At 63.8% G+C, this 23,066-nt stretch overlaps 1 protein-coding gene across 1 annotated transcript; it reads left to right on the top strand.

Annotated features, from left to right (window-relative positions):
• The first annotated feature begins 4,635 nt into the window (after nt 1-4,635).
• GATA5 (GATA binding protein 5) lies at nt 4,636-14,824 on the top strand. The gene is made up of 6 exons (XM_030841714.3): nt 4,636-5,179; nt 6,436-6,611; nt 13,020-13,145; nt 13,602-13,689; nt 14,015-14,142; nt 14,465-14,824. The coding sequence occupies exons 1-6, from the start codon at nt 4,636-4,638 to the stop codon at nt 14,618-14,620; spliced, it is 1,218 nt and encodes a 405-aa protein (XP_030697574.1). The 3' UTR covers nt 14,621-14,824.
• The last annotated feature ends 8,242 nt before the right edge of the window (nt 14,825-23,066 follow it).

Genomic DNA, 23,066 nt, shown 5'->3' with positions numbered 1-23,066 from the left:
GTGAGAGTGGAGCCTAGGGGAAGGGGGCCTCCCACCGGGGACAGCAGGCAGGGGGGTGCTTTGAACTGGCTTTTCCCGGCCCAGCACAGAGGGCACACGGGCTTACCCGTACACCTGGGGAGGACGCAGACCTCCCTCTGACCTCGCAGCCTGTCCCCACCCCAGGCCTCACCCGACACAGCCAGCCAAGGCCCCCTTCTCCAAGCCCCCACTACAGGAAGGGCAGGCTGCGGTGACCCAGACAGTCCTGCCCTAAGGGGTTAGTTCCCGGGCACTGCACCCCTCCCTGGGGCTGGACAGACGCTCTACCTCCCAGAGCTCACAGCCCCCAGTGGCCACAGGTCAGCATATGCACAGCAGGGAGCCTGATGGAGCCTTTCCTGCGAGGGTGCAGACGCCTCTGGGGCTGCCCTGAGGCGTCCAAGGAGAGGGCCGGGTCCCTCCTGGGAGCTGGTCCAGAGGCCCCGACCCTTCCTTATCCCCCGGATGAGGTCCGTTTTTTTCCATCCATACCTGCATCTGAGGGGTTCCCAAGCTTGGGGGCTGGGAGGAGGCAGCTGCTGGGTAAACGACACCCCGAGCCCAGCTGTGAGAGCCTGCCCCCAGCCACTAGGGCCCTGGCCGCCACTCTCCCCAAGGCCCCCGCAGGCAGCCCCTCACAGGCCTCAAATCATGGATCTCAGCTCTGCCTGGTCACCAGGGAGTTAACAAGCCAACCCTCTTATCTCCCCGGGGCTGGGGTAGGGTCCCCACCTCACAGACGCATCCCCCAGGGCAGCCCTGGCCAGGTCCCAAGAGAGGGAAGCCTGGGGGAGACGAGCGGGGGTCACCCACAGCTGACCTCTAGGGCAGAGATTCCCTCTTCCAGTGCCTCTCTCACCCATCCCAGTAGCCCTGCTCTCAGGGCCCCCACCTGGCTGCAGTTGAGCTCCTGGGGCCCCAGCCCTCTGCTCCCCTCACTTGGCCTCCCCTCAGCATCTGCCCAGTGCCTGCTGAGTGCCCATCCCACTAACTGCTCCCCAAGCCAGTGTGAGGGACAGGCACTAGTGTCACCCCCACTTTACAGATGAACGGAGATACAGAGAGAAAAGTAGCTCACCCCAGTTCACACAGCTTGAGATGGCAAAGCAGAGCCCGGAGGAGGTTGGACTGCTTCGAGTTCATGCTCTGAGCTGCTTCCCCAGAGCTTCCCACGAGGCTCAGGGTCTGGTGGGGAGACAGGGCAGGAACACACAACCACAAAACATGATGAGGTAGGAGGGAAGGGAGAGAGCAACTTATCAGGAAGGCCACAGACAGGAGGGGCCTTGCAAGCTGGGCATTGAGGGATGTGTAGGAGTTCAGCAAGTAGAGAAGAGGGCAAAGGAAGGGTCCTCCAAGTTGGGGAGCAGTATGGGCCAAGGCCTAAGGGAGAGGCAGGCTTGCAGCTGGATGGGCTGGCAGGGACTGTGAGGTCCTGGTGGACTGGGACAGCAGGCTCCCTCCCGGGGGGCCCAGTGGGCCTGGCAGGGGCAGTTGCACAGAAGGAGGAAAACAGTTCCTTTAGCATTAGAAGGTGATCTGGGGGGTAAGGGAGGCTGGGCAAGGTGCAGGTGGGTGGGGAGGGAACTTGGCTTTGTAGTTTCAGCTCAGATGACTCTCTTTTTGGTTCAAGTAGCAGGGATCGTGAAGGGGTCCAGATGCTGTCACAGACAACCAGTTTCCCTCCCACCCTGTCACTCTACCCCAAGGCTGGCAAGCATCAGCAGGGTGTCCAGCCTGCTGGGGTGGGGAAATACCACCAGCAGCCTCTGTCTTGACTGCTCCAGGGCCGTGAGCTCACATCCCACCTTGGGAGACTCACCAAGTGACAGCACAGCCCTGCACACCCAGCAGACGGCCCTTCATCTGGTCCAGCCTGGGAGGAGCCTTCAAAGAGCAAATCTCCTTCCGGAGAGACCAGGGATTTGGGGGCAGCTTCTGCCACCCAAGCCCCACCTCAGGAAATAGTCTCAGCCTTTTAATTATTTTTAAAAAAGTACACGTCCATTTTAGTGATGTGTTAATACAGAAAGAGTGACCAGAGGTTGCCTCCTTATGTATATTTTGCATTCTTAGCTTGTTTTAATTACCTCGTTTACTAGCTGTGTGACCTTGGGCAGGTTAGCTAACTTCTCTGTGCCTTGTTTCCCCATTTGTAACAGGAATAATAACAACACCCTGTACCTCATACGACTGGTGTGAGAATCAAACGGAAACATCACAGGGCAAGGCACAGCACCCACCTGACGCTGGGTCTCCCATTCAGGACGTTACCGGATTTATGCCAAGCGAAAAACGCAAGTCCCTCCCCCTCCCCTCCCCCACAGCCCCAACAGGCCCCAGGTTTGCTGTGGATCTTCCATGTTTCCTTGGATCTTTTTTTTTTTGAGTGGAGGGGTGTCTCGACCCCCATCGAGCTGAGACTCCCTTTTACACTTCTCCTCACCCCTGGTGCTGGCGGGGCATCTTCCGGTGTCGTTCAAACTCTCCGTACCCTGGGCTCTGAGGACCGCGGAGGCAGTGCGGGTTCTACCGACTTCGCGGTGCCGCGGCCTCGGCGCCGGTTCTGCTGACGGACCTCGCTGGTGAGACCGCAGTCTTGAGCGCGCGGGAGCCCGAGGCACAGCCAGGTGCCAGGACCCTGAGCTCCCGGGGACCTCTCTCTGCTCTCCTGGGGCCCCGCCCACTACGAAAGAGAGAAAGCCGAGATCCACTGGCGGGGTCTGCAGGGGGGAGGGCGGGGAGGGGCCGCTTCGACCCCCGAGGGGAGAACATGGGGAGCAGGTAACCATGGGAGACCATCGCGGCAGCGTGGATCCGGGGCTCTGATGGCGGGGGAGGGCCTGGGAGCAGTGGGTAAAGGGGATATTTAAGACTCCTACTCCCTTTCCCAATGGCACACTGCCAAGACTTGTGAAGAGTCCAGAGCCCTCCTGGAAACTTCCGCGGGGTCCCCAGCCCAGGGTGAGAGTGGGGGCCTTGCCTGCCACACTCCAGGGGCCCTGGGTGGCCCGATGTGCACCCCGAGTTACAGTCTGGTGCCGGAGCACATGGAGAGGAGCGAGTGCCAGGCCTCCCCACCCCTCCGCAAGGCGAAAGTGCCCTGGCACTCGTGGAGTCGCCCTGGCCCCAGTCAGCGTCCCTGGACCTACGAGAAGGGACTCCAGGGACGGCCTATTTCTGCCAACGAAAAACAATCATTGCCCCAAGCACAGCAGACAAGGTTCCTCTGGTGAGCCCTGCTCCCACCCAGCCTGGGCGCCCAGCGCCTGCTCTTCTGTGGGGAGGCTTGGGTCATCAGTCAGCGAAGCTGCTCAGGTGGCCCGTCTCACCAAGGTGCTGGCACCAGCGGGCCCACCCAGGGAGCGCCAGGAGCCACCTCCAGACCCACCCATCCCACATTTCTGGTGCCTGGAGGAGACTCTTTGGGAATCCCCCAAAGCGAAAGGCCCACCTAGGGGTGGAGGCGAGAAGCTGGGCAGGGACCTTGTGGAAAGGAAGTGCACCCAGATGGAGGCTGCCCACCCAACCTGGCCCCCCCAGCTGGGAAAGAGTGCGGCAGCTGCCCTGCTCGGTAAGAAACTGAGGAAACCGTGGGACTCCCCCTGGACTTCGTGGGGGCAGTGGCCACGGTACAGCGGTTTGAGTTCAGGGAAACGAAGCCAAGCAGTCCCTTTGGAAGCAGGACCCCTGCTCTGGGCCCCAGACCAGGGGCGCACTGAGGGGTCTTTACCACTGTGTCCGTGATGGCGAGGCCACGTTCACGGACTCATCCACAGACGGCACCGCACACTACGCCAGCCTTAGCGGAAGCCTGGAACTGGCGGAGGGAGGGCCGTGGATGTGCGAAAACCCCAAACAAATTTAGAGAAGTCTTCGCGCTGGACTGCTCTGGGGCACCAAGCACCCGGCTGGTTCGTGCCGCCCGCGCTGGCCAGGACTCGGCGTTGGGCGCCCCGCGCCGTACTTCCAGTCGCCTTTCCCGCAGAGCCCCGCGCGCCCAGCCGGATCCGGTCACGTGGCGACGCGGCCGCAGCCCCGGAGCTGACCCCGAGGGGAGGGCCCCGGGAGGGAAGGGGTGGTGCGGCGGGGGCGGGCCGGGGCGGGGCGGCCCGGAGGGGCGGCCGGAGCACCGGGATTCCCTGCGGAACCGCGCGGACCCCGGCTCCCAGTCTCCAGCCCGCCTGTCGCCGCCTGCCGCGCCCGCGCCCTCTGCACCCTCCGGTCCTCACGACCAGCCAGTGAGTACCCAGCTGGGCCTGGCCGCGCGCCCCTCCCCAGCCCGGCGCCTTCTCCCAGCGCCCAGACCCTGCGTCCTGCGGACCTGCCGGGTTTCTCCTTCTCAGCGCCCACCGTGCCCACCCGGGAACCTCCGAAGCCCCGGCTGTGGAGGAGGTGAGCTCGACGTTCCCGCTGCACCCGGGATGCCCCATGAGCCGCTCCGAGCCGCCCCCGCCCCCTGCCGTCTGTCCCTGCAGATTCCAGGACCCGCCCCAAGAACCGCCGGGCTGGGGAGCGAGGAGCGCGGCCTGAGCGACAGCACCTGCGGGGCACAGTGGCCGTGACCTCGACACCCGTCCCTCTTCCCTGCAGGTCAAGGCCGCGCCAGGGAAGATGTACCAGAGCCTGGCGCTGGCCCCGAGCCCCAGCCAAGCCGCCTACGCGGATTCGGGGGCCTTTCTGCACAGCCCGGGCGCCGGCTCCCCGGTGTTCGTGCCGCCGGCGCGCGTCCCCTCCATGCTGCCCTACCTGCCGGCGTGTGAGCCGGGCCCGCGGGCTCCCGCGATCGCCGGGCATCCCGGCTGGGCGCAGGCAGCCGCGGCGGACTCGTCGGCGTTCGGCTCCCGCAGCCCGCACCCGCCGGCCGCTCCGCCGCCCGGGGCCACCGCCTTCCCCTTTGCGCACAGCACCCCGGGACCTGGCGGCGGCGGCGGCGCAGGGGCCCGGGACGGCGGCGCCTTTCAGGGTGCGATGCTGGCTCGCGAGCAGTACCCGGCCCCGCTCGGGCGGCCCGTGGGCTCCTCGTACCCCACCGCGTACCCGGCCTACGTGAGCACCGAGGTGGCCCCGTCTTGGACCTCTGGACCCTTGGACGGCAGCGTCCTGCACAGCCTACAGGGCCGCCCGGCTGGCCTCCCGGGCCACAGAGCCACCTTCGGTGAGTGCGGGACTGGGAGGTGGCTCCACTGACTGGGGTCCTGGGTGCTGGCCGTACTGGGGTGCAAACCCGCACCCTACGAAATGCACCCCCCAGAGTCAGGGCTTTCCCAGCCGGGTCCGACACCAGCATGGGGCAGGCCCAGAACGCCCGGGACCTGTAAACCTGGACGGAACGCAGCGGCTGCCCCCCCCCAGATGAAAACCCCGTCCTGAGTTTCTTTTTACACACCTCGATATTTCTACTTTTCATCCATCCGAACCCAATATTCTGGGATCGAGCCATTTAGAGCCTACGTTAAACGTTTTTATGAAAAGTTTTGGAAATGATTATTTTTTAAAGCTCAGAATACCGGTTTATCTAAGTAAACCACCACACTCATCTCTGTTCTAGAATGTTTATGTATTCTAATTTGAGACCCAGTTGCAATCGCTCTCCAGGGTATAAATTTGAGTAATCGGACTCCAGGCCCTTAAAGCGGAGAGTTGCTCCCCTTCCCTCCCTCCCTCCTGAGTCGAGGGCCACTGGCTCTTTCTCACCCCACCCTCAAAACTGAGGGCCACGCCTTCTTTTGCTGCCCAGTCTTTTAGCCTACACCCCGCCCCCAGCCCCTCAGCGCAGGAAGCGGGATCCACTTGGCCCGGCCGCCGGGGCGCCCCACGCCTGGCGCCCACCCCTGGCCAGGCGATGATTGATCCCCGCCCCGCCCCCACCCGGCGCCCAAGTGTCTCCAGCGCCTGGCCAGGTCTGGAGGGGGCCAGGAGTCCTCGCCTCAGCAGCTCAAGTGGGAGGACAGTGCTGAGACCGCGCAGGCTGACAGTGAAGGCACCGCGGTCCTCGTGGGATCCCGCGATCCGATTCGGCCTCACTGCCACTGCCCGCCCTCCAGATCGACCCACTTTGCGGAGGACAAGGCCCTCGTCCTCTGCCAGTGCAGATGCTCCTGCCTCCCCAGCGAATTAAACTTTCCAATGCTGGCGCTGGATCCTGTTCAGCGTGGGGCAATTCCCTGTCACCTGCCCCGAGGTTGGATTTATTCACCCTACCCCCACCTTTTAAAGCAGCCCTCAGGAGCGATGGAGACCTGGCACGAACGTCACAGTATGTAAACTTAAACTTAAACAAGAAAGTTAAAGTAGATTTTGAAGCAAAATAAAATAAAGGCACAAAAAGGAAGGGAAGGAGAAGGTGCTGTGGACATGGCGGCTCCCAGGAAGGGGCAGAGCCTCACCCAGCAGCCACCCGCCTTCCCGCAGCGGCCGACCTCCTGGAGGAGTTCCCCGGCGAGGGGCGCGAGTGTGTCAACTGTGGGGCCCTGTCCACGCCGCTGTGGCGCCGGGACGGCACCGGCCACTACCTGTGCAACGCCTGCGGTCTCTACCACAAGATGAACGGCGTCAACCGGCCCCTCACGCGGCCGCAGAAGCGCCTGGTGAGTGCGGGCAGCCACGGGGCAGGAGGGGGCCGTGCTCCTGCGGCCACGGCCGGGGCGCCAGTAGGGCCCCAGGAGGCCCGGGGGGGGGTGGCAGCGCCCGGTCCACTGTCATGGGCCCCCTGGTCTGGGGGTCACGCGCCCACACTGTCTGTGGGGTCTCCCAGAAGAACTCGGCTGTCCCAAGCTCGGCCCTGAACCTCCTGGGCAGGGGCTCAGCCCTGCTGCTGCAAGGGGCTTTGGGCTGGCCAAGTCGGGGGGGCGCAGAGAGGCAAGGTGACCTGACCCCAGGGAGGGGACTGGAGGGGAAGGTGGCTGCTGAATGCTGGCTTTGTCGGAGGACATTGAATGTTACGGGGCCTGGACCCTGGGCCCGCTGCCTCTGATACCGCGAGGATGGGACGAGACCAGGTCTGTGGTTGTTCCCTGGGCGAAACTTGTTTTCACTTTTGGTTTCTTCTGCTGTATGGCTGGGTAGCGAGTAAGGGACTGGGAGCCCGACTTCTGCCCCCAGCAGGGCAGAGTCCCAGAATCAGCATAAAGGTTTCAGGTTCCTTTGTTCTCTACCATTTCACAGGCAAATTTTGATGCTCAAGTAATTTTGCAGATAAGTGGCAGGGCCTGCCGATGTCGGCCAGCTGTCTGGTCAGCGAGGCTGCGGTGGCTCCCGGTTCCGGGTCCGGGCAGGGTTGTGTTTCTGGGCTGATGCTGGTGTGAGCCCTGTAGGGCCAGGCGGCTGGTTCTGGTGTGTCGGGCCCCGAGGAGTATGGAAGGGCTTTCCGTGGCTGACACTGTGGGATGGCCGTGCCGTGGCTGCTGGCCTGGGCCACGGGGCGGTCACGTGCTGGCCTGGGCCGCGGGGCAGTCGCGTGCTGGCCTGGGCCACGGGGCGGTCGCGTGCTGGCCTTTACTGGAAATTCGAAGGCCCAGCTATGGCAGCGCTGAGGCCAGACGCTTTGGGGCCCCAAACTGGGCAGGAAGCAGGACTGACTCGGTCGGGCAGCTTGAAGGCAGCCGCTGTTCCTCTTCCTCTGACCTGGCCTGGCATTTGGGGCTCTGCGGCTCCCCCAGCCTCCCTCTACCCATGCTGTGCCTCTGAGAGTCCACATCACCCCAAGTCTTGTCTCTGCCCCTGTGATCATGCCCCCAGCCCCAGGCGCGCTGCACCGGCCTGTTGTCTGGTGTGGCCTCAGGGAAGGGGAAACTGAGGCCAAGGGACAGGGTCCTGGGGGCTGCGTGCGACCCAGACCTGACCCCGAGCAGCAGGCCGGTCCCCTCCTCTGGCTCCCTGCACTGTCCCCGGGCCAAGCCCTAAACTGGGTGCCAAGGATACACTGCTGAACGGGAGATGCAGGGCTCCCTGTCTCTACCCACACCTCTCGCGGGGCTCAACTCCCAGCAGAAAATTCCTGACCTTGGGGGTGGGCGGGCCAGGGCCACCATCTCCACCCTGAGGCGTTTACCGTCACATCAGCCGGATGACCACCCGGGGCTCCGAGACACTGAGTGACTTCCCTGGGCATGCAGCCCGCTGGCGGCCAGCCCTGGGCTCGGACCAGGACTGTGGCCTCAGGCTCCCACGAGGGCCCCACTCAGGCTGAGACCCTGCTCCTGCCCTGGGTCTTCTTGCCCAGGCCCCTGTGAGATGAATTCAGGGACTGCCCCCTTGCCTGCTGGGAAGGTCAATTAGACGGCGTGTGCAGAGCACTTGGACGGCGTGGCCGGTGTGGGAGGGCCGGGGTCGGCCACTTGGCCTGGCGAGGCCCGTTTCGTAGTCTGAAGACGTGGGATATTTAGCTTTGGGGGGCCCCCAGGGTGAGGGATCCCTGCGCACCTGCTTGTCTCCCCGAGGCCTCAGGATCGGCCCGGCCCTGGACACCCCCGAGTCCGGGCCCACCTGGATCTGATTGTAGAACATGCCAAGGAAGCGTTTGCCTAGTGGGGCTGGGCCCGGGGGATTTCTCAGGGCCCCTCTGCTCCCTGTCTCTCCTGAGCAGCATCCTGGGGGGGTCCTCTGACTGGCTGCGGGGTGCCCACCTGTCACTCAGGGCAGGCGGCCCCGCGGCTTGCCCGGTGGCTGGTCCTGGCAGGGCCAGGCTCGCTGTGAAAACCCTGAGATTCTTGGAGTCCTGAGACCAGAGCCCGGGCCGCGTGGTCCTGGCCATGGGGGCTGGGCAGGCCACCCCAGACCTGCCCCCGCTCCAGTGCCTCGCCCTCCCTCGCGTGCGGGCAGAAGTGACGCCCCAGGAGGGGCCCCTCCAGGAAGAACTGATCCTCCCCTCTTGCAAATAATTCCAAACGTCCTAGAAGCGTGTCATCAAGGATACAGGAACGTGACGATAGCAAGCGTGCGCCCCCCTCCCGGTAGGAACCTGTCTTTTTTACTCTTTGCCTCCCGTGTGCATCCTCGGCCACAGGCTGGGGGGTTACACCTTTGACCCGAGGCTTCCATCAGTGTAGACGAGCAGGGAGGGTGGTCCTGTCCCTGTGGCCAGGGGCTCTACGAGCGCCCCTTGGCCCGGCCTGACCCCAAAACGTTGGAGCCCAGCAGCCAGGGTCCGCGGACGGCAGGCCTGTTAGCCCGAGGCCGGTTCTGACGCCAGCTCCGGGACGTGGCCGGTGCCACGGAGGGCCCAGCATCCTTCGAAGGCTCACCGACCCGGGTGCTCCTTCCTGCACAGCCCGCCTCACAGACTTGTGTCCTCAGCACGCTGTGCCCCGAGCAACGCCAGGCTCCCACCGTCCATCAGGTTAAGTGTCCCCACGTGTCCCCTGCCAAGAGCACCCAGAGGACCCGTTTGAAACAGGAGCATCTCTGCGGCTCCACCACCTGCAACCTTTACTTTCCCAGCCGCGTCGCCGCCCTCTGCTCTCCCATGCCCCCGCCTCTCCGCCAGCCCCCCACCCAGCTCTGCCCTGATTCCCCTAGTGTCCGGATGCTCGCGGAGCCTGGAGCTCAGGCTGGCTCTGCTGCTGGCTTTGAAGTTGCACTTCTTTTGAAAAGAACAGACCAAAAAAGAAAAACAAAACGAAACCTGGAGAGGCCTGGCAGTTAAGGGCCCTGAGAGTGGCCGGGCCTGGCAGTCTGTCCCGACCGCGAGCGAGGAAGGACAGAGGGAGGCTCCGGGCATCCAGGGGGTGCGGGCAGCCCCGGGGACGTGGCCGCTGAGTGTGTTCAGCCCAGAAAGGAGGTTCTGTCCCCTCCGGGACCACCCCCGCACCTCCGGCCCCTCATTGTCTGGGCCTCAGTTACCCCGTAAAACGCAGGCAGCTGAGGGGATGGAAGAAGATACAGGAACGAGCACTGCGAGAATTTTTTCAAGGTCATTCTTTTTTCCCATTTTCTTGATTTTAATCTAATTTCTAGTTTCTCGATTTTAATTTATGCTCGCTGGAGAGAGGTTCAAATGTGGCTTCCAGATTCCCCCGCACCCCCAGGGTCTGGGTGATGGGTTCACACCACCTGGGCTTGTGTCCTGCCTACACGCGGTCCAGCTGCTGTCGCTTCTCCCCAGGACCCACAGCGGTGTATGTACCTCCACTGCTTCCGCAACGCACGGGCGACCGTGGGGGACGCTTGGGGTGCACGTGTGTCTACGCTCGTGCCCACGTGTGTGCAGCCTTGCGGGCGTGCTGTTGGAAACAGTGCTGACGTGAAGCCTTCGCGTGGGTCTCTTTACTCCCTCGCAGGAGTGTTTCGGTAGGAAGGATTTTAGTAGGAAGTGGCCTGACGGCCAGCCAAGGAGACAGCATTCCTGTGATTCCTACAGGAATGATGCTAAAATTTTGGGGGAATATGAGATGGCAATGTGAACTCGAAGGGAGCAGCTGTTGGTAAAAGACCCTGAGGGTCCCAGCTGGATTGGGAGGAGGGGCCTCAGGCCATGGTCCCCTCCTTGGTCTGAAGGCACAGCTGGAGTTGGGGACCGCGATGGGGCCCAAGAAGGTAGGTTAGGGTCACCAGATAAAATACAGAATGCACAGTTAGATGTGAATTTCAGATAAACAACGAATAGCGTTTTAGAATAAATATGTCCCAGATGTTGCATGGGGCGTACTTACACAAAATATTTGCGGCTCATCTGAAATTCACATCTAGCTGGGCATCCTGTTTGTTTGCTAAATCTGGGACCCCTGGGGAGGTCCCAAGGCCTCCTCCCACCTTAGGAAGATGGATGGACTGGGGGTCAGGGGATCCTGGGCCGGGGCAGGCAGCAGGGCTGGGAGTGGGCTCCGGGAGAGCAGGGGGCCTCCATGTGGACACAGCTCCCGGCAGCCAAGAGGCAGGTGGAAAGGAGAGAAGGGAGCAGAGCGGGGGAGACTCGAACTGTGTCCAGTAAAAGCAGCTGCTTTCTAGACAAGATCAGGATGTGGCCGCCGTCTTCCCAGGGAGGCCCTCCGGCTGGGGGCCTGCTTGACCCCAGGGCCAGGGCTCCTGCCTCAGAATGTGTCCCACCATCCGTCCCTTCCGCTTCTGCTGGGCCTGGGCCAGCCGCCAGCTCTCTCCATTCCAGCAGGTGCACAGGTCCCACCCCTAGGAGCCCTGGGGAGACCACTGGAGGTGCGGGCCAGGCTGGGCAGCAGCCGCCACACAGCCGTGGCCTAGAGGCCGCCGGCCAGAGCATGGGGTCTCCCCAGCCAGGCCGGGAGCTCCTGCCCTGCCCTCCCTCTGGAGCCTCCAAGGCCTCATCCCTTCCTTGTCTTGTGGCCCTTTTGTTCCGGATCCTGGGGCAGAGTCCTGCCTGGAGACCGAAGGCCGAGGCTTAGATTAAACAGGGCGCAATTCCCTGGAGCCTCTGGCGGCAGCCTGGCCCTGGGGGAGGGGAGGGCGAGGAGGCGTTTCCAGCTCTGCGTTTTCTTGGGAACGGCTGGTGCCGGCGGTGGGGGGGTTGGGGGGGGGTGTTTCCAGACGGGCCCCACCCTCCCTCCCGGGCCAGTCACAGGGAGAGCCTGTGCCCTCGAACGGCTGACAGCCTGGGGGAAGGGGGTGGGCATGAGACAGTCAGCAAGGCTGGCAGCTCCGTCAGTGCAGAAGGAAGGACCTCAGAGACGGCAGACAGACGGGGCAACTGAGGCTGCCCCGGAGAGCTCAGCCCTACCCCGGGGCAGATTCCTCTGGGGGCTTCTTTCGTCCATCTTGCTTTTGGTGGTCCTCTGGCTGGTCCTGGGCTGGAGAGTACTGAGGACAGAACACACGTCCTTGGGACGGTTTTGAGTGTGGATTCTCACGGGCTTCTGTCCTTGTGCCCCGGGTGCCACTGAAACACCGTAGCGCATGTGACTTGGTCTGACCCCGGCTGCCCAGGCGAGGGGGCAGGGGACTGGACCAGGCAGGGGCTGTGCAAATGAAAGAAAATGTCAGACAGATTCAGGGCATCTGAGGGCAGGGGCTGGGGAGGGGTGTGCCACCTGCGTGCTGGGGGACGAGGGAGGGGCTTTGGGCCTGAGGTGCCTTGGGGGGCCCTGGGCAGCAGAGAGCATCTGGAGCTCCCAGACTGCAGGGGACAGGACCCAATGCACACACCGAAATGGGAGTCGGGCAGAATCCTTGCCTGGGAGCGAGGAACTGGGCTGTGGGAGCTCGAGGACCTTGAGCTGGTGGGAGGACCGGGGTCAGGCCTCCGACAGCTGCTTTCCAGCCAGCCAGCCAGCTCGGCACAGCCCCTGGACCCCCAGGCTCATTAGGCCCCGACTCCTGGGTGGGCACTGTCTGGGTCCCCACTGGGCCCCCACGTGCAGGGAGGTTTGGGGACCCTGGTTGGATACGGACCCGGAAGGTCGGCCTCTGGAAGGTTCTGGAAGGGCCGTCTTGCCCCAGTATGAAACATGTGAGCAGCAAGGCAGGGGTGGGCATCAGGGACCCGCGGCCCACAGTCCGGTGCAGGTGCTGAGCTGAGCACGGGCTCGAGCCCCAAGTCTTGGGAGGCGAGGCCCAGAGGGACCAGCAGGCCCCCTGGATGTTCAGCCCGGGACCGGACCCGAGGGCGGCCCTATGACTCCTAGGGCTGCTGCTGCACCACAGAAATACGGGGCTAAGGCCCAGCGTTGGTTAAAAAGAGGCCGCAACAGACGCCCAGCGGCCTGTCTGTGCTGGGCTCTTCACGAGATCCTGACCCCACAAGAGGCCTGTGGCAGGTCTACTGTCACCCCCATTTTACTGATAGGGAAGCTGAGGCCCAGAAGGGTGAAGTGACCTGTCCCAGGGCTAGCAGGGCACCAGGTCGCGGCTCCGAGGAATCCCGGGCAGGCCTCAGGACCTTAGCGCCCAAAGGCCTTCTCACCCAGCCCCACACGGCCCCACGCCCCGAGCCCAGCGTCCATCCCTCCCGCCCCGGTGCACCTGCCCCGCTGAGCCGAGCGGCAGGGCCCCAGCCCCGAGCCCTGCTCACCCCAGCCTCCTGCCCACAGTCGTCCTCACGCCGGGCCGGTCTCTGCTGCACCAACTGCGGCACCACCAGCACGACGCTCTGGCGGCGCAGCGCGGACGGCGAGCCAGTGTGCAACGCCTGCGGGCTCTACGCGAAGCTGCACGGGGTGAGCGGGACCCTCCCTGGCCCGAGGCGGGGCTGAGGAGCGGGGGGGGGGGGGGCAGGGGGGATCGGGCGGGGCCTGGGCTGAGCGTGTACGCGCCTGTGCACACGTGGCCCCACTGCCTGCACGTGCCCACGTGTTACGGTTAGGCCCGTGGTACAGATGGGCTCACAGAGGCTGTAGCATCACTGTGGCTTCCCCGCAGCCATTCAGCCGGGGGCAGAGGCTGGACACCCCCAGAGCCCTCCTGGCCCCCCGGCTCCCGGAGGCTGGGGTGGGACGGGCTTCTCCCCACCAGGCCTGGATGAAAGTGCCAAGCCCGGGGGTAGCAGCTCCCCAAACAGGGCCGCAGGAGTAACCAGCTCTGCAGGGCTGAGATCGGGGCAGGTGGCCATGCAAGAGGCCCCAGGGGTGAGCTCGGATGGGGAGCAGCCATCCATGTCCTGCCAACCCCACCAGGTACCGCGGCCCCTGGCGATGAAGAAGGAAAGCATCCAGACCCGGAAACGGAAGCCGAAGAGCATCTCCAAGACCAAAGCCTCCTCAGGTCCACGGGCCAGGGCTGTGGGAGGCCGGGAGGAGCCCAGGCCCTCCAGTGAGGCACACCTTCTCCGTGTGGAGTCACTCTGAGTATCTCACATTCCACCATTAGAGATTCACATGTTTGGTGCAAGCATCATCGTCCTGAAGTGTACATACCCCGCATTGTCCTGGGATGGTCTGGTCTGGGGAGGGGCTGGGGTGGCGGGAGTTCACCCAGCAGTGGGGCAGGAGGTCCAGTGCAGGAAGCCACACCCAGCACCTCCAACCCCCTGCATGACCAAGGCAACCAGACCTGGCAGCTTCTGTAAATGCCCTGCCTTCCCTCCCAGGATCCACAGGGAGCACCACCGCCTCCCCGCCAGCCTCTGTCCCTGACCTGGAGATGTCAGCGGCCACTTTGAAACCGGAGTCCAGTCTGGCATCCCCTTCGTGCCCCGGGCCCAGCGTCACCTCCCAGGTAAGGAGGTCAGGGTGGGGTGTGGTGCCCAGAGCTGGCTCCCAGGCACCTCCTGGGGGACCCCTGGCACCCCAGCCAGGTCAGGGCCCCCACGGGCCCCTGCCGGAAGCTTGGGGCCGGACACGCAGCTGGCCGCTGGTGCCAGGAGCTGACCTGTGGCCGACGCCGGCTGAGAGCCCCTGTTGATCCTCACAAGGGGTCCCCACCCCATTCCAGGGGCTGAGGAGGCCCCTTAGGGCAAATCGCCCTGTCGCAGGGCTCCCAACCTCAGGTGAGCTGGCCACTGTTCCCCAGTCTCACGCGTGCCGTGTCCTCCCTGCAGGCCTCCACCCAGGTGGACGACACCCTGGCCCCCAGCCACTTGGAGTTCAAATTCGAGCCCGAGGACTTTGCCTTGCCTTCTGCAGCCCTGGGCCCCCAGGCCGGCCTCGGCGGGACCCTGCGCCAGGAGGCCTGGTGTGCGCTGGCCTTGGCCTAGGTCCCCGGGCCCCCACCAGGACCCACCTCGCTACTTCTTCGCTCCAGCCCAGCAGAGAGACCGCCAGGCCGGACGCTGGAAGAGACTGGAGCCAGCCGGACCTGGAGACCTTCTGTGCAGATGGCAGTCGGGCCCCAGAACAGGAGGAAGGCTGGTGGGAGAAGGGCTCGAGCCCCTCCCCGGACGGCAAGGGACCCCCAAATGTAGGGCAAGGCTCTGAACCCTACCAGCCACTCCGGCCACGGCTGACTGGGGCTCCCACCCCCACTTGACTTCTGTCCTCAAGGCTAGCCATCATCATGTTTACAGGTTGCAGCCGTTGGAAAAACCCCACCTTCCTGTTGTAAAACCAGGATCACAGGTGAAATCACTGAGGCCAGGCGGCTAACAGGGATGAGGAGGGCAGCCCGCTGGGGGCCTCCTGGCCTCGGGCCGTCCATTTCCCACATTCGACCATAGAGCCACGGCACGGAGACCTTGCCCTCCTCGGAGCACGGGATGGCCAGGGACAGATGTGCAGGTCGCGCACTGTACCAGGACGCCACCGGGGGGGGGGGGGTGTTCACATCGTAGTCATCGTGGACTTTTATTTATTTGGACAGTTTTCCCAGACAGCAGTAAAGGGCCTTGTTCTGACTGAATCTGTGGATTGTAACCATTTCTGATGGGCAGAGTACCCGGGGCCCAGTTCTGACCCACACGGGCACTCTCGGGGCTGGTGGTTGGGTGGCCACAGGTCCTGGCTCACCTGGGACTGCCCCAGCAGAATTAGCAATAACCCCCCTTTCGCGTACAAAGCCGTCCCCTCCCAGGGCTGGGTGATAAATTAGTTAGTCGGGGCACTGGCTAGGGGCAGCTCTGCCCATGGGGGCTGATGAATGGCTGCTGACAGCCTGAGGGCAGAGGCCGGGTGGGGGGAGGCGGGGCATGCCCTGCAGAAGGGCCACAGCGTCCTTCCGTCCCATTGCTGCCCTTCACCGACAAGAACTGCTGACTTTTCCACAGAAGCCAGAAACCTGGCTTGTTTTTTTTTAATGTAAAGTCTTCCAAATGAAAGCTTCCCCCCACCCCCCGACTCCCAATTTGATTCAAAAATCTTTTAAATTTTGTGAGCCATCGAAGCCAGCCGCCATGGCGCCGTCCTGTTTAAAGCATCACTTTCGTATTTAAAATGCTCCTCCTCGGTGACAGCCTCCGAATGTGTTCCTTCATCCTGAACTTGTACCTCAGAGATTAAACCAGCTCAGTTTCCACGTGTTGTCTTTTTTTTTTTTTTAAGACAAATGCCGCCATAAGAAAAAAAAATGTAAAATAAAGATTTCAATCTTGCTTGCCTCTCCCCATCACCTGTGGGATTCCCGGCCTCGCCTAGAAACGCATCTCTGGGGGCCGGGCAGCTGGACCTCACTGGCCGCTCTGAGTCACGTCAGGAGCTCTCAAGGGCATCAGTAGGACTTGACGAGACCCGTAAACACTGGGTGGCTTCGACGTCACCACCAGCATGAGGGCAGGACACTGGGTGGGGTGGGCGAGGCCCAGCCTGGGGACCACGCTGTGGGAAGTCATCACTTCGGGGTCAGGCAGACTCGGGTCAGGTCCCTGTCCTGCTCCCTACTGCCCTCCTGGCCCGGGGTAGGGGGCACAGAGCAAGCCAAGATTTGGGCAGTGGTGGCCCCAGTGGCCCCCTGTGGGTCTCGTGCCTCTGACGGGCACAGCAGGCAGCGTTGGGTGAACCCTGGGGACGCGGGGACATGAGCCATGAATCAGGCCCCCTGTGTTGAGGGCACTGGCCCCTCTCACCACCTGGGTGTCCCCACGAAGTCATGAGCCTCTGTGATCTGGGACCCCTACCCTCCCAGCAGGGAGGGCTGCGGCACGGACCACCCAGATCTGGACGACCTGAGGGGCCAGTAAAATGCAGACACTCAGGGCCAGGGGTCAGATCGGTGACGGGTGGGACCTGGGGACCTGCACGTTCACAAGCACTCAGGGCCCTTGGCAGCCACTCTGAGAGCCACGTGGCCAGGGCCGGGCGTCAGAGGAAATGCCTCGGGGACGGGGCCTGGAGCAGAGCACAACTAGCTCTCTCCAGAGCGGGCTGGACGGGGAGGTGGGAACTGAAGCGCCTGCAAGGGCTGTGCCCGTGGACGTCCGTGCTGGGTGGGCCAGAGGTGAGGCCGCTGCCATCTCGTCTCCGCGCCACAGGCCTGGGGCCGCCTTCCCGGGAGCCCATCCACAGATGAGGAAAAAAGCACAGAAAAGGTCGCCCCGCTCGGGGCGGCAGAGCCCCTTCCCAGCCCTTATCCCGCCTCCTCCCACCCCTCTCGGGGCTCGTGATGGGGCGTTGGGCCCCGAGCTGAGCGGGAGACCAATTATCGAGCAAGAGGCAGTGGCCTCCGCGGGCCGCCCCACCAGGCACCCCCGGAACCTCTCAAAGGCAAGACCAGACCAGCCCTTCTGAGGCACCCAGGGGACAGGGTGGGAGGGGGCGCAGAGGGGAAGCAAAGGCCCTGGAGGAAGGAGCCACAAGGACAGGGACAGACGAGGTGGCCGGGAGCACCTGGCGAGGACCACGTGGCCACGTGACCACTACCACAGTCACTGCGGGAGCGGCCCTCCGCCGGGCAGGTGCCACTCCCCGTGTTGCCCGGCACATCCCTGGCTCTTCCCTCCAAGGGGGGCACCAGTCTCCCTCTTCCCTGACGAGAGAAACCCAGGCATCTGAGAAGTAACACCCGGCTCAGAGAGGTGACGCCAGGCGCGGGGCCCCAGCAGCGCTCTGACCAACCCAAGGAGTCTTCCTAGAGGTGCCCACAGGGCGATGGGCAGAACAGGCAGGGTGGACAAGAGGGGTTGGATGCCCCGCCCACGAGGACAGGTCCCGAGGGAGAGTGCGTGGCAAAGAGGGAAGGAAGAAGCGAACTCATCCTCCGTTTTCATCCTTTTCCAGGACGCGTCCAGGAGGGAGGCTGGGCCTCCGCCTCTGGGCCTGAGGAGCTTCAGGCAGAGCTGCTCAATTTAAGCCTTTCTCCCCAGTGCCTCTTCGGGTCCCGGAAGCTGTAGGACCTGGAGCCTTAATATAGCCGCCGGCACCCCCTTCCTGCAGCTCTTCCTCCCCCCAGCCCGGCTCAAGGCTCTGCCCGGCGGCCATAAACAACCGGATGGGCTGGGGAGGCTGGTGGGAGTGGGCAGCCGCAGGCGCTTATCAGACGGCAGGACGGAGAGGAAGACCACTTCGTCTGCGCTGCCTGGCCGCCGCACCTCACTTCCCACATCTTTCAACCTAAAGCCGACGTCCGGGGCCGTGGGGGAGGGGCGCCACAACTCCTCCAGCCAGCAAGGGTCCCCTCTGTCCGCGGGAAGTGTCTACTGAGCCCCCGCGGGGCTCTGTCCTGGACGACTGGAGAAGGGAGAAGACAGCCAGCGTCCCCTCGACTGGGGTTTTTTGATCCAGAACTATTTCCAAAGCATCCCTTCTCCTTCCCATGTAAAGCCCTTAACCCATGGCCTCGCTCCAGACGCGGAACAGGGAGACCCAGAGCAGCCCGGGGCAGCCCTGCAGCGCTCACGCCTGGAAGCAAAGCAGCCGCCCCGCCCGTGCCTCCTCGCAGAGGGCGTCAGGGTGGCAGCCCCAGCGGCTCCCCATCGCCCTGGCTTTCCGAGTCCAGCTGCCATCGGTCAGCAGGGTATCCGCTGCCCTCGGCAGGCGCACGTTCATCCCACAGACCCTTTCCGTGGAGCGTCGCCACGGCCTGCCCCGAGCCGCCTGCCCCAGCTCAGTCCCTCAGGGCAGCCGCGGCCACGCGTCCAGCTGTGCCCAGACCCAAGAGCTTGCCGGTGGGGCTGCAGCTAAGGGTCGTTTCCCCTTTGCTACCGAAAAAGACGCTCTTTAGAAACAGGTGCCAGTCCTCCAAGGTGCTTGTCTGAAAATGTAACGTGCTTATTAAGAAGGAAAATCGTTCTTTGGGGAAAGCAATGCAGGTTACCGACTCTTTATTTGACCAAGTAAGGACCTTTCCTAGAGAAGACCAGTTGCTGCTGTCACCAGCATGAAAGACAGGCCATTCTGCCACCAAACACGAGGGGCCGGCAGGCTCAGGGATGGGGCAACGCATGTGCAGTCCTCCCTGCCCGTCCTCTGCCACACGTCCTTGGGCAGTTCCCGGGGCTCGGGGCGGCTGTTCTCCAGGGTGTGTGGACAGGCATTCAGCAAGATGAGGACCAGGCTCCCCATTCCCAGCCCCCACGTGGACCCCCACTCCGCAGAGAAGAAAGGAGGCCAGAGAGACCTGACACCCCCTGAGGCTGTGAGGCTGCAGGCCCTGGGGTGCCCCGTCCTTCCCTCACGCACCTCGGTAGGGGCTGAACCCACCCCAGAGAAGAGGGGGCCGGTGAGCCCCACAGTCCCGCTGGAGCCGGGGCGGGGGTGGCCGGCCCTCGATGGCTACGTGGAAGCCACAGTGGGCAGCCCCCCCTGCAGTGCCCTGTGAGGCCCGCCAAGATGTTGACACGGACGGCTCCAGCCGCCTTATTTATTATCTGATAAAGGGTTCTCGGCACCGCGGGTGGACGGCGTCTGGCCGCGCTGGGGCCTGGGGGAGGGAGGAGGCTGGGTGGGGGGACGGGAGGCCAGAGCAGGCCTCCACACTGGACTCTGGGGCCGGACACACTGAGGAATCTGGATTTTCCCTCTCCTTCTCCGGCCAACAGCCTGCCTTCTCCACTGCCAACGAGCCAGCAGGCCAAGGAGAAGCTCTGCTCTCATGCGGAGTGGCCCGGGGGACCTCCTGTTTGGACGTCACACCCCCTGAGACCTGCGCCCCCCATGCTGCTAGACCCTGCTCCCCCTGGTTCCAGGAAAACCCCGAGCTTCGGCCCTCCTCTCCGTCCACCCCCGCCCACCCAATTACTGCTGCAGCCCATCGCGCACCCCTCTGCTTGGCCTGGAGCTCAGACTTTCCATGATGCAAATCTGGGCCTGTTTCTCCTTTGCTTCCAAACACTCGGCCCAGGTACTGCCCCAGCAACTGCACAGATGGCCCAGCCATGACAGCCTGGTGGCCCCAGGGCCCCCCTCTCCTGGCACCTGCATCCACTCTTGGGTACGGGGACCCTTGACAGCATCCAGACACATCACACCTCCGGGTCTTTGCACATGCCGTTCCCTCTAACTGTGACGCCTTCCTCCTGTGCGCCTAACCAGAGACGTGGTGGCCGGGGGTCGAGACCCCTGACGCCCCCTCCTCCACAGAGCCTTCCTCAGGCTGTTCTAGGAGGGTCTGAATCCACAGGTATCCACCAGGCAGAGTTGTCACAGAAAGACCCAGATGACCCACAAGAGGGGGTCCGTTAAATGGCCGAGGGAACGTATGTGGTGAGCCCTTAAAGAGTGTTGGACAATTACAACTTATTCTAATATTTTTTCCCCGAACCTTCTGTGAGTCGCTTTTATAACCATGAAGAAGACAACAGAGGCGCCCTGCACGGGGTCTCCGTGGCCAGCCCTGCCCACCAGCATCACTGCCTCTTCGTGCACTGTGGGCCTTAGGGGAAACCCACAGGAGGCTGCATGGGAGGGGGAGTTGGGGGGGCACTCCAGGACAGGTGGGGACCATCTGAGGCCCCCTGGGGGCCTGGTCATCCTGGAGCCCAGCTTAGAACCCACGTACATCTCTCCCCACGGAACTGGGCAAGGCAGGCGGTGGCCACTGCCCCAGGCGGCCTGTGCCTCCCCCTTGGCAGTGATGCCTCTTGCCCTGGCCAGTCACTTCTTGTCTGTCCATCCTCACCTTAAAGGTCAGAGAGGCCCTGCTCGTCCACACCGCTCCAAGACAGGGCCCCGCCCCCTGGTGCTTCCCCGCTGCCCATCCTGCGGCCTTCCCGGCGCTTCCCCGCTGCTCACCCTGCGGCCTTCCCGGCGCTTGCCCATCCCCTAACCACAGATTTGAATATTCCCGTGCTCTCTTGGTCTTGCCCACTAGAAGCAGCTTCCCTGAGTGCAAGGGCCTCATCCAGCCCGTTCCCCCGTGTCCGGCGATGAGCCCAGTGCCCGGGCGACACTCAGTGATGGAGGACTGAATGCACGGGTGGACCATGTGCCTGGCCCCTGCTGACTCGTAGGGGTGGGCTGATAAGTCAGGCCCCCCACAAAGCCCACCCATCCACCCTGTGGGTGGTGGGCTTCTGACTGTCTCTGTCACCCTTCGGGGCTCTCAGTCCCGCTGAGGATGCCAGGGACAGGGACAGAGGGGGTGAGGTGGGGTCCCCGGGGGGCCTGGGGGAGGGGGGTACCCAGAAGCACGTCCCCAGAGGAGGATTTGTTGGGGCGGATCCAGGAAGGCCGCGCTCCCAGACGCCTGCGGGGAGCGGGGAGGGGAGGAGTCAGCCAGGGCCATTCCCAGCAGCATTCCAGCCCCTGCCCCATCCCCCAGGACCTCCGGCGTTCAGGACTCTCGGAGGCTATCCTGGCCGAGGTGTGGCGGCCAGCTTTCACCCCACACCGGTGGGGCACTGTGCACACGGGCAAGGGAATCCAGGAAGCACAGCCCTCGGGGTGGGGGGAGGAGGGTGTGGGGCTGCAGCCTCGCTCCTCCCGGACCACCCAGACCACCTGCCTTTGCCCTGTGGGCTGGATTCACGCCCTCCGAGGCCCCCACTGCCAGGGCCAGTTCACATGGCTGAGACACCGTGCCTGTCCTGGGTCAGGGTCTGGGCAGGCTGGAGGGGCCCTGCCGTGTCCCCTGGGTGTTCCCAGGCCCGGACAGCCGTGTGCAGGGCCCGGGAAAGGAAGGGGCCATTCAGGGTGCCACACGGCCGGCAGGCCTCACCCCAGAAGGCCTGTGGACACTGGCCAGGCTGCATCAGGCTGGATTCTGGTTCCCAGAAACTTGGAATTGACTCCAGGCGGGGGAGGTGCAGGAGGCCCCAACGTGCTCCAAGCGCTTCACGTCTGACCTCTGAACTAATTACCTCTGAGTTGTGTCTCCTGTGTGTAAAATGGGCCAAGCGGCTCAAGGTTACACAATTTTCAAGTTCAGTTCTGGCATTTCTTTGCTGTTTAATACGCAGAGGACCTCAGAACACGGCCGTGGGCAGGGACCCTTGATCTTGACCTCTGGGAGACCCTGGTGGCAGGAACACCCGCCGCAGGCCGCGTGCACAGAGCGGGGCGAGGCTGCCCACCTTTCCGGGGAGAGAGGAATGAGGCCGTGAGGGGCAGAATGGAGACAGACACAGAGAGACAGAGGACAAAGCGCGACGTTGACCCCTGACCCCAAGCGCCCTTGGGTCCGGCAGCCACAGCCCCCCTCTCCTGGTGGCCTGTCCTGGGGCACGTGTCCCTGGGGCGACACTGGGGGCAGGGAGGCCCAAGGAACACCTGGGCCCTTTTGGCCTGCGGAGGGAGTGGCAGGGAGTGACAGAGCCCCTGCTGCAGGGAAAGAAGGTGAGTTTTCCCAAAGCTTTTGAAGAAAGTACCCCAAAACCCTTCATGCGGGTCAGCCAGGACTGCTGACCCTGGGCCAGGACCCAGCTGTGTCCCTCACACAGGAGTCCTTCCAGCAAGTCCAAAATGGGCCGGAGGTGGGGGGCTGGTAGCCAAAAGAGTGCGGGAGGGGCCCACAGTGCTGGGCCCGCCAGCCAGGAACCCTCCCACCTCCCCACTGGGGAGCTTCTCTGATGGGGCACCACCTGACCGCCCCCCACCCCAGGCAGAACTTGAGGCCAGCAAAGCATGTCCCACGGGCCCCTGGGGCTGAGCAGTGGGCTGGCGTCCCCGTGGAGGGCGGGCAACGGCCCTCAGCTTGATCGTGGCCCCACTGGCCCATCTCTCACCCTTGGGGGCAAGGGCTCGGGCAAAAGGGACAGAAGACAGCCTGGGGGTTGGGCGGGCAGGCTGACCCTTGGCTCTGGTCACCGTGGGTGGCATGATTTCCTGAGCCAAGTCCAGACGTCCGTCCCTGACACGTGGGAACAAGCTTAGCTGAGATGAATGGCTTCGGGGGCCTCCCCTCAGTGACCCCCTGCCCGGCCCCAGAAGGATGGGGGGACAGTCGCCCCCCGAGAGCCCCTCTGAGTCCCTCAGTACAGAGTCCAGAGCCCTGAAGTCATGCCCGGTGGTTAGGGAGAGGGTAACGTGTCTCTCTGAAGCTTTAAACTAAGCAGAAAACCCTTAACACGGCAGCCTCCTTAAATCAACAGCTCTGAGCCAGCGCGTGCCGCCTGCTGACGACCGGGAGGTTCTCCTCGAAGCCGTGCCAGGATTCTCTGGAGAAAGATTTAAGGCCGCCAGCCCAGCTCCGTGAACCTTCCAAACTAAAATGCTGGCCCATCCGCTTCCGGCCTGCAGCCACTCCCCAGGTCACGTTCCGAGCGCTTTCCTGCGCTGTGGCCCCGGCACCCTGCAGAGAGCCTGCGAGAGTCCCAGCCACGTGACATAAATCTCCCT

Source organism: Globicephala melas, chromosome 15 (assembly GCF_963455315.2).
Source record: "Globicephala melas chromosome 15, mGloMel1.2, whole genome shotgun sequence".
Classification (NCBI taxonomy): Eukaryota; Metazoa; Chordata; class Mammalia; order Artiodactyla; family Delphinidae; genus Globicephala; species Globicephala melas.
This window is presented reverse-complemented; position numbering and strand designations above follow the sequence as displayed.

Coding starts and splice junctions, on each gene's coding strand:
- GATA5 (XM_030841714.3), top strand. CDS start 4,636: ATGTACCAGAGCCTGGCGCTGGCCCCGAGCCCCAGCCAAGCCGCCTAC. Junction 5,180..6,435: donor GGGCCACAGAGCCACCTTCG/GTGAGTGCGGGA, acceptor GCCTTCCCGCAG/CGGCCGACCTCCTGGAGGAG. Junction 6,612..13,019: donor CGCGGCCGCAGAAGCGCCTG/GTGAGTGCGGGC, acceptor TCCTGCCCACAG/TCGTCCTCACGCCGGGCCGG.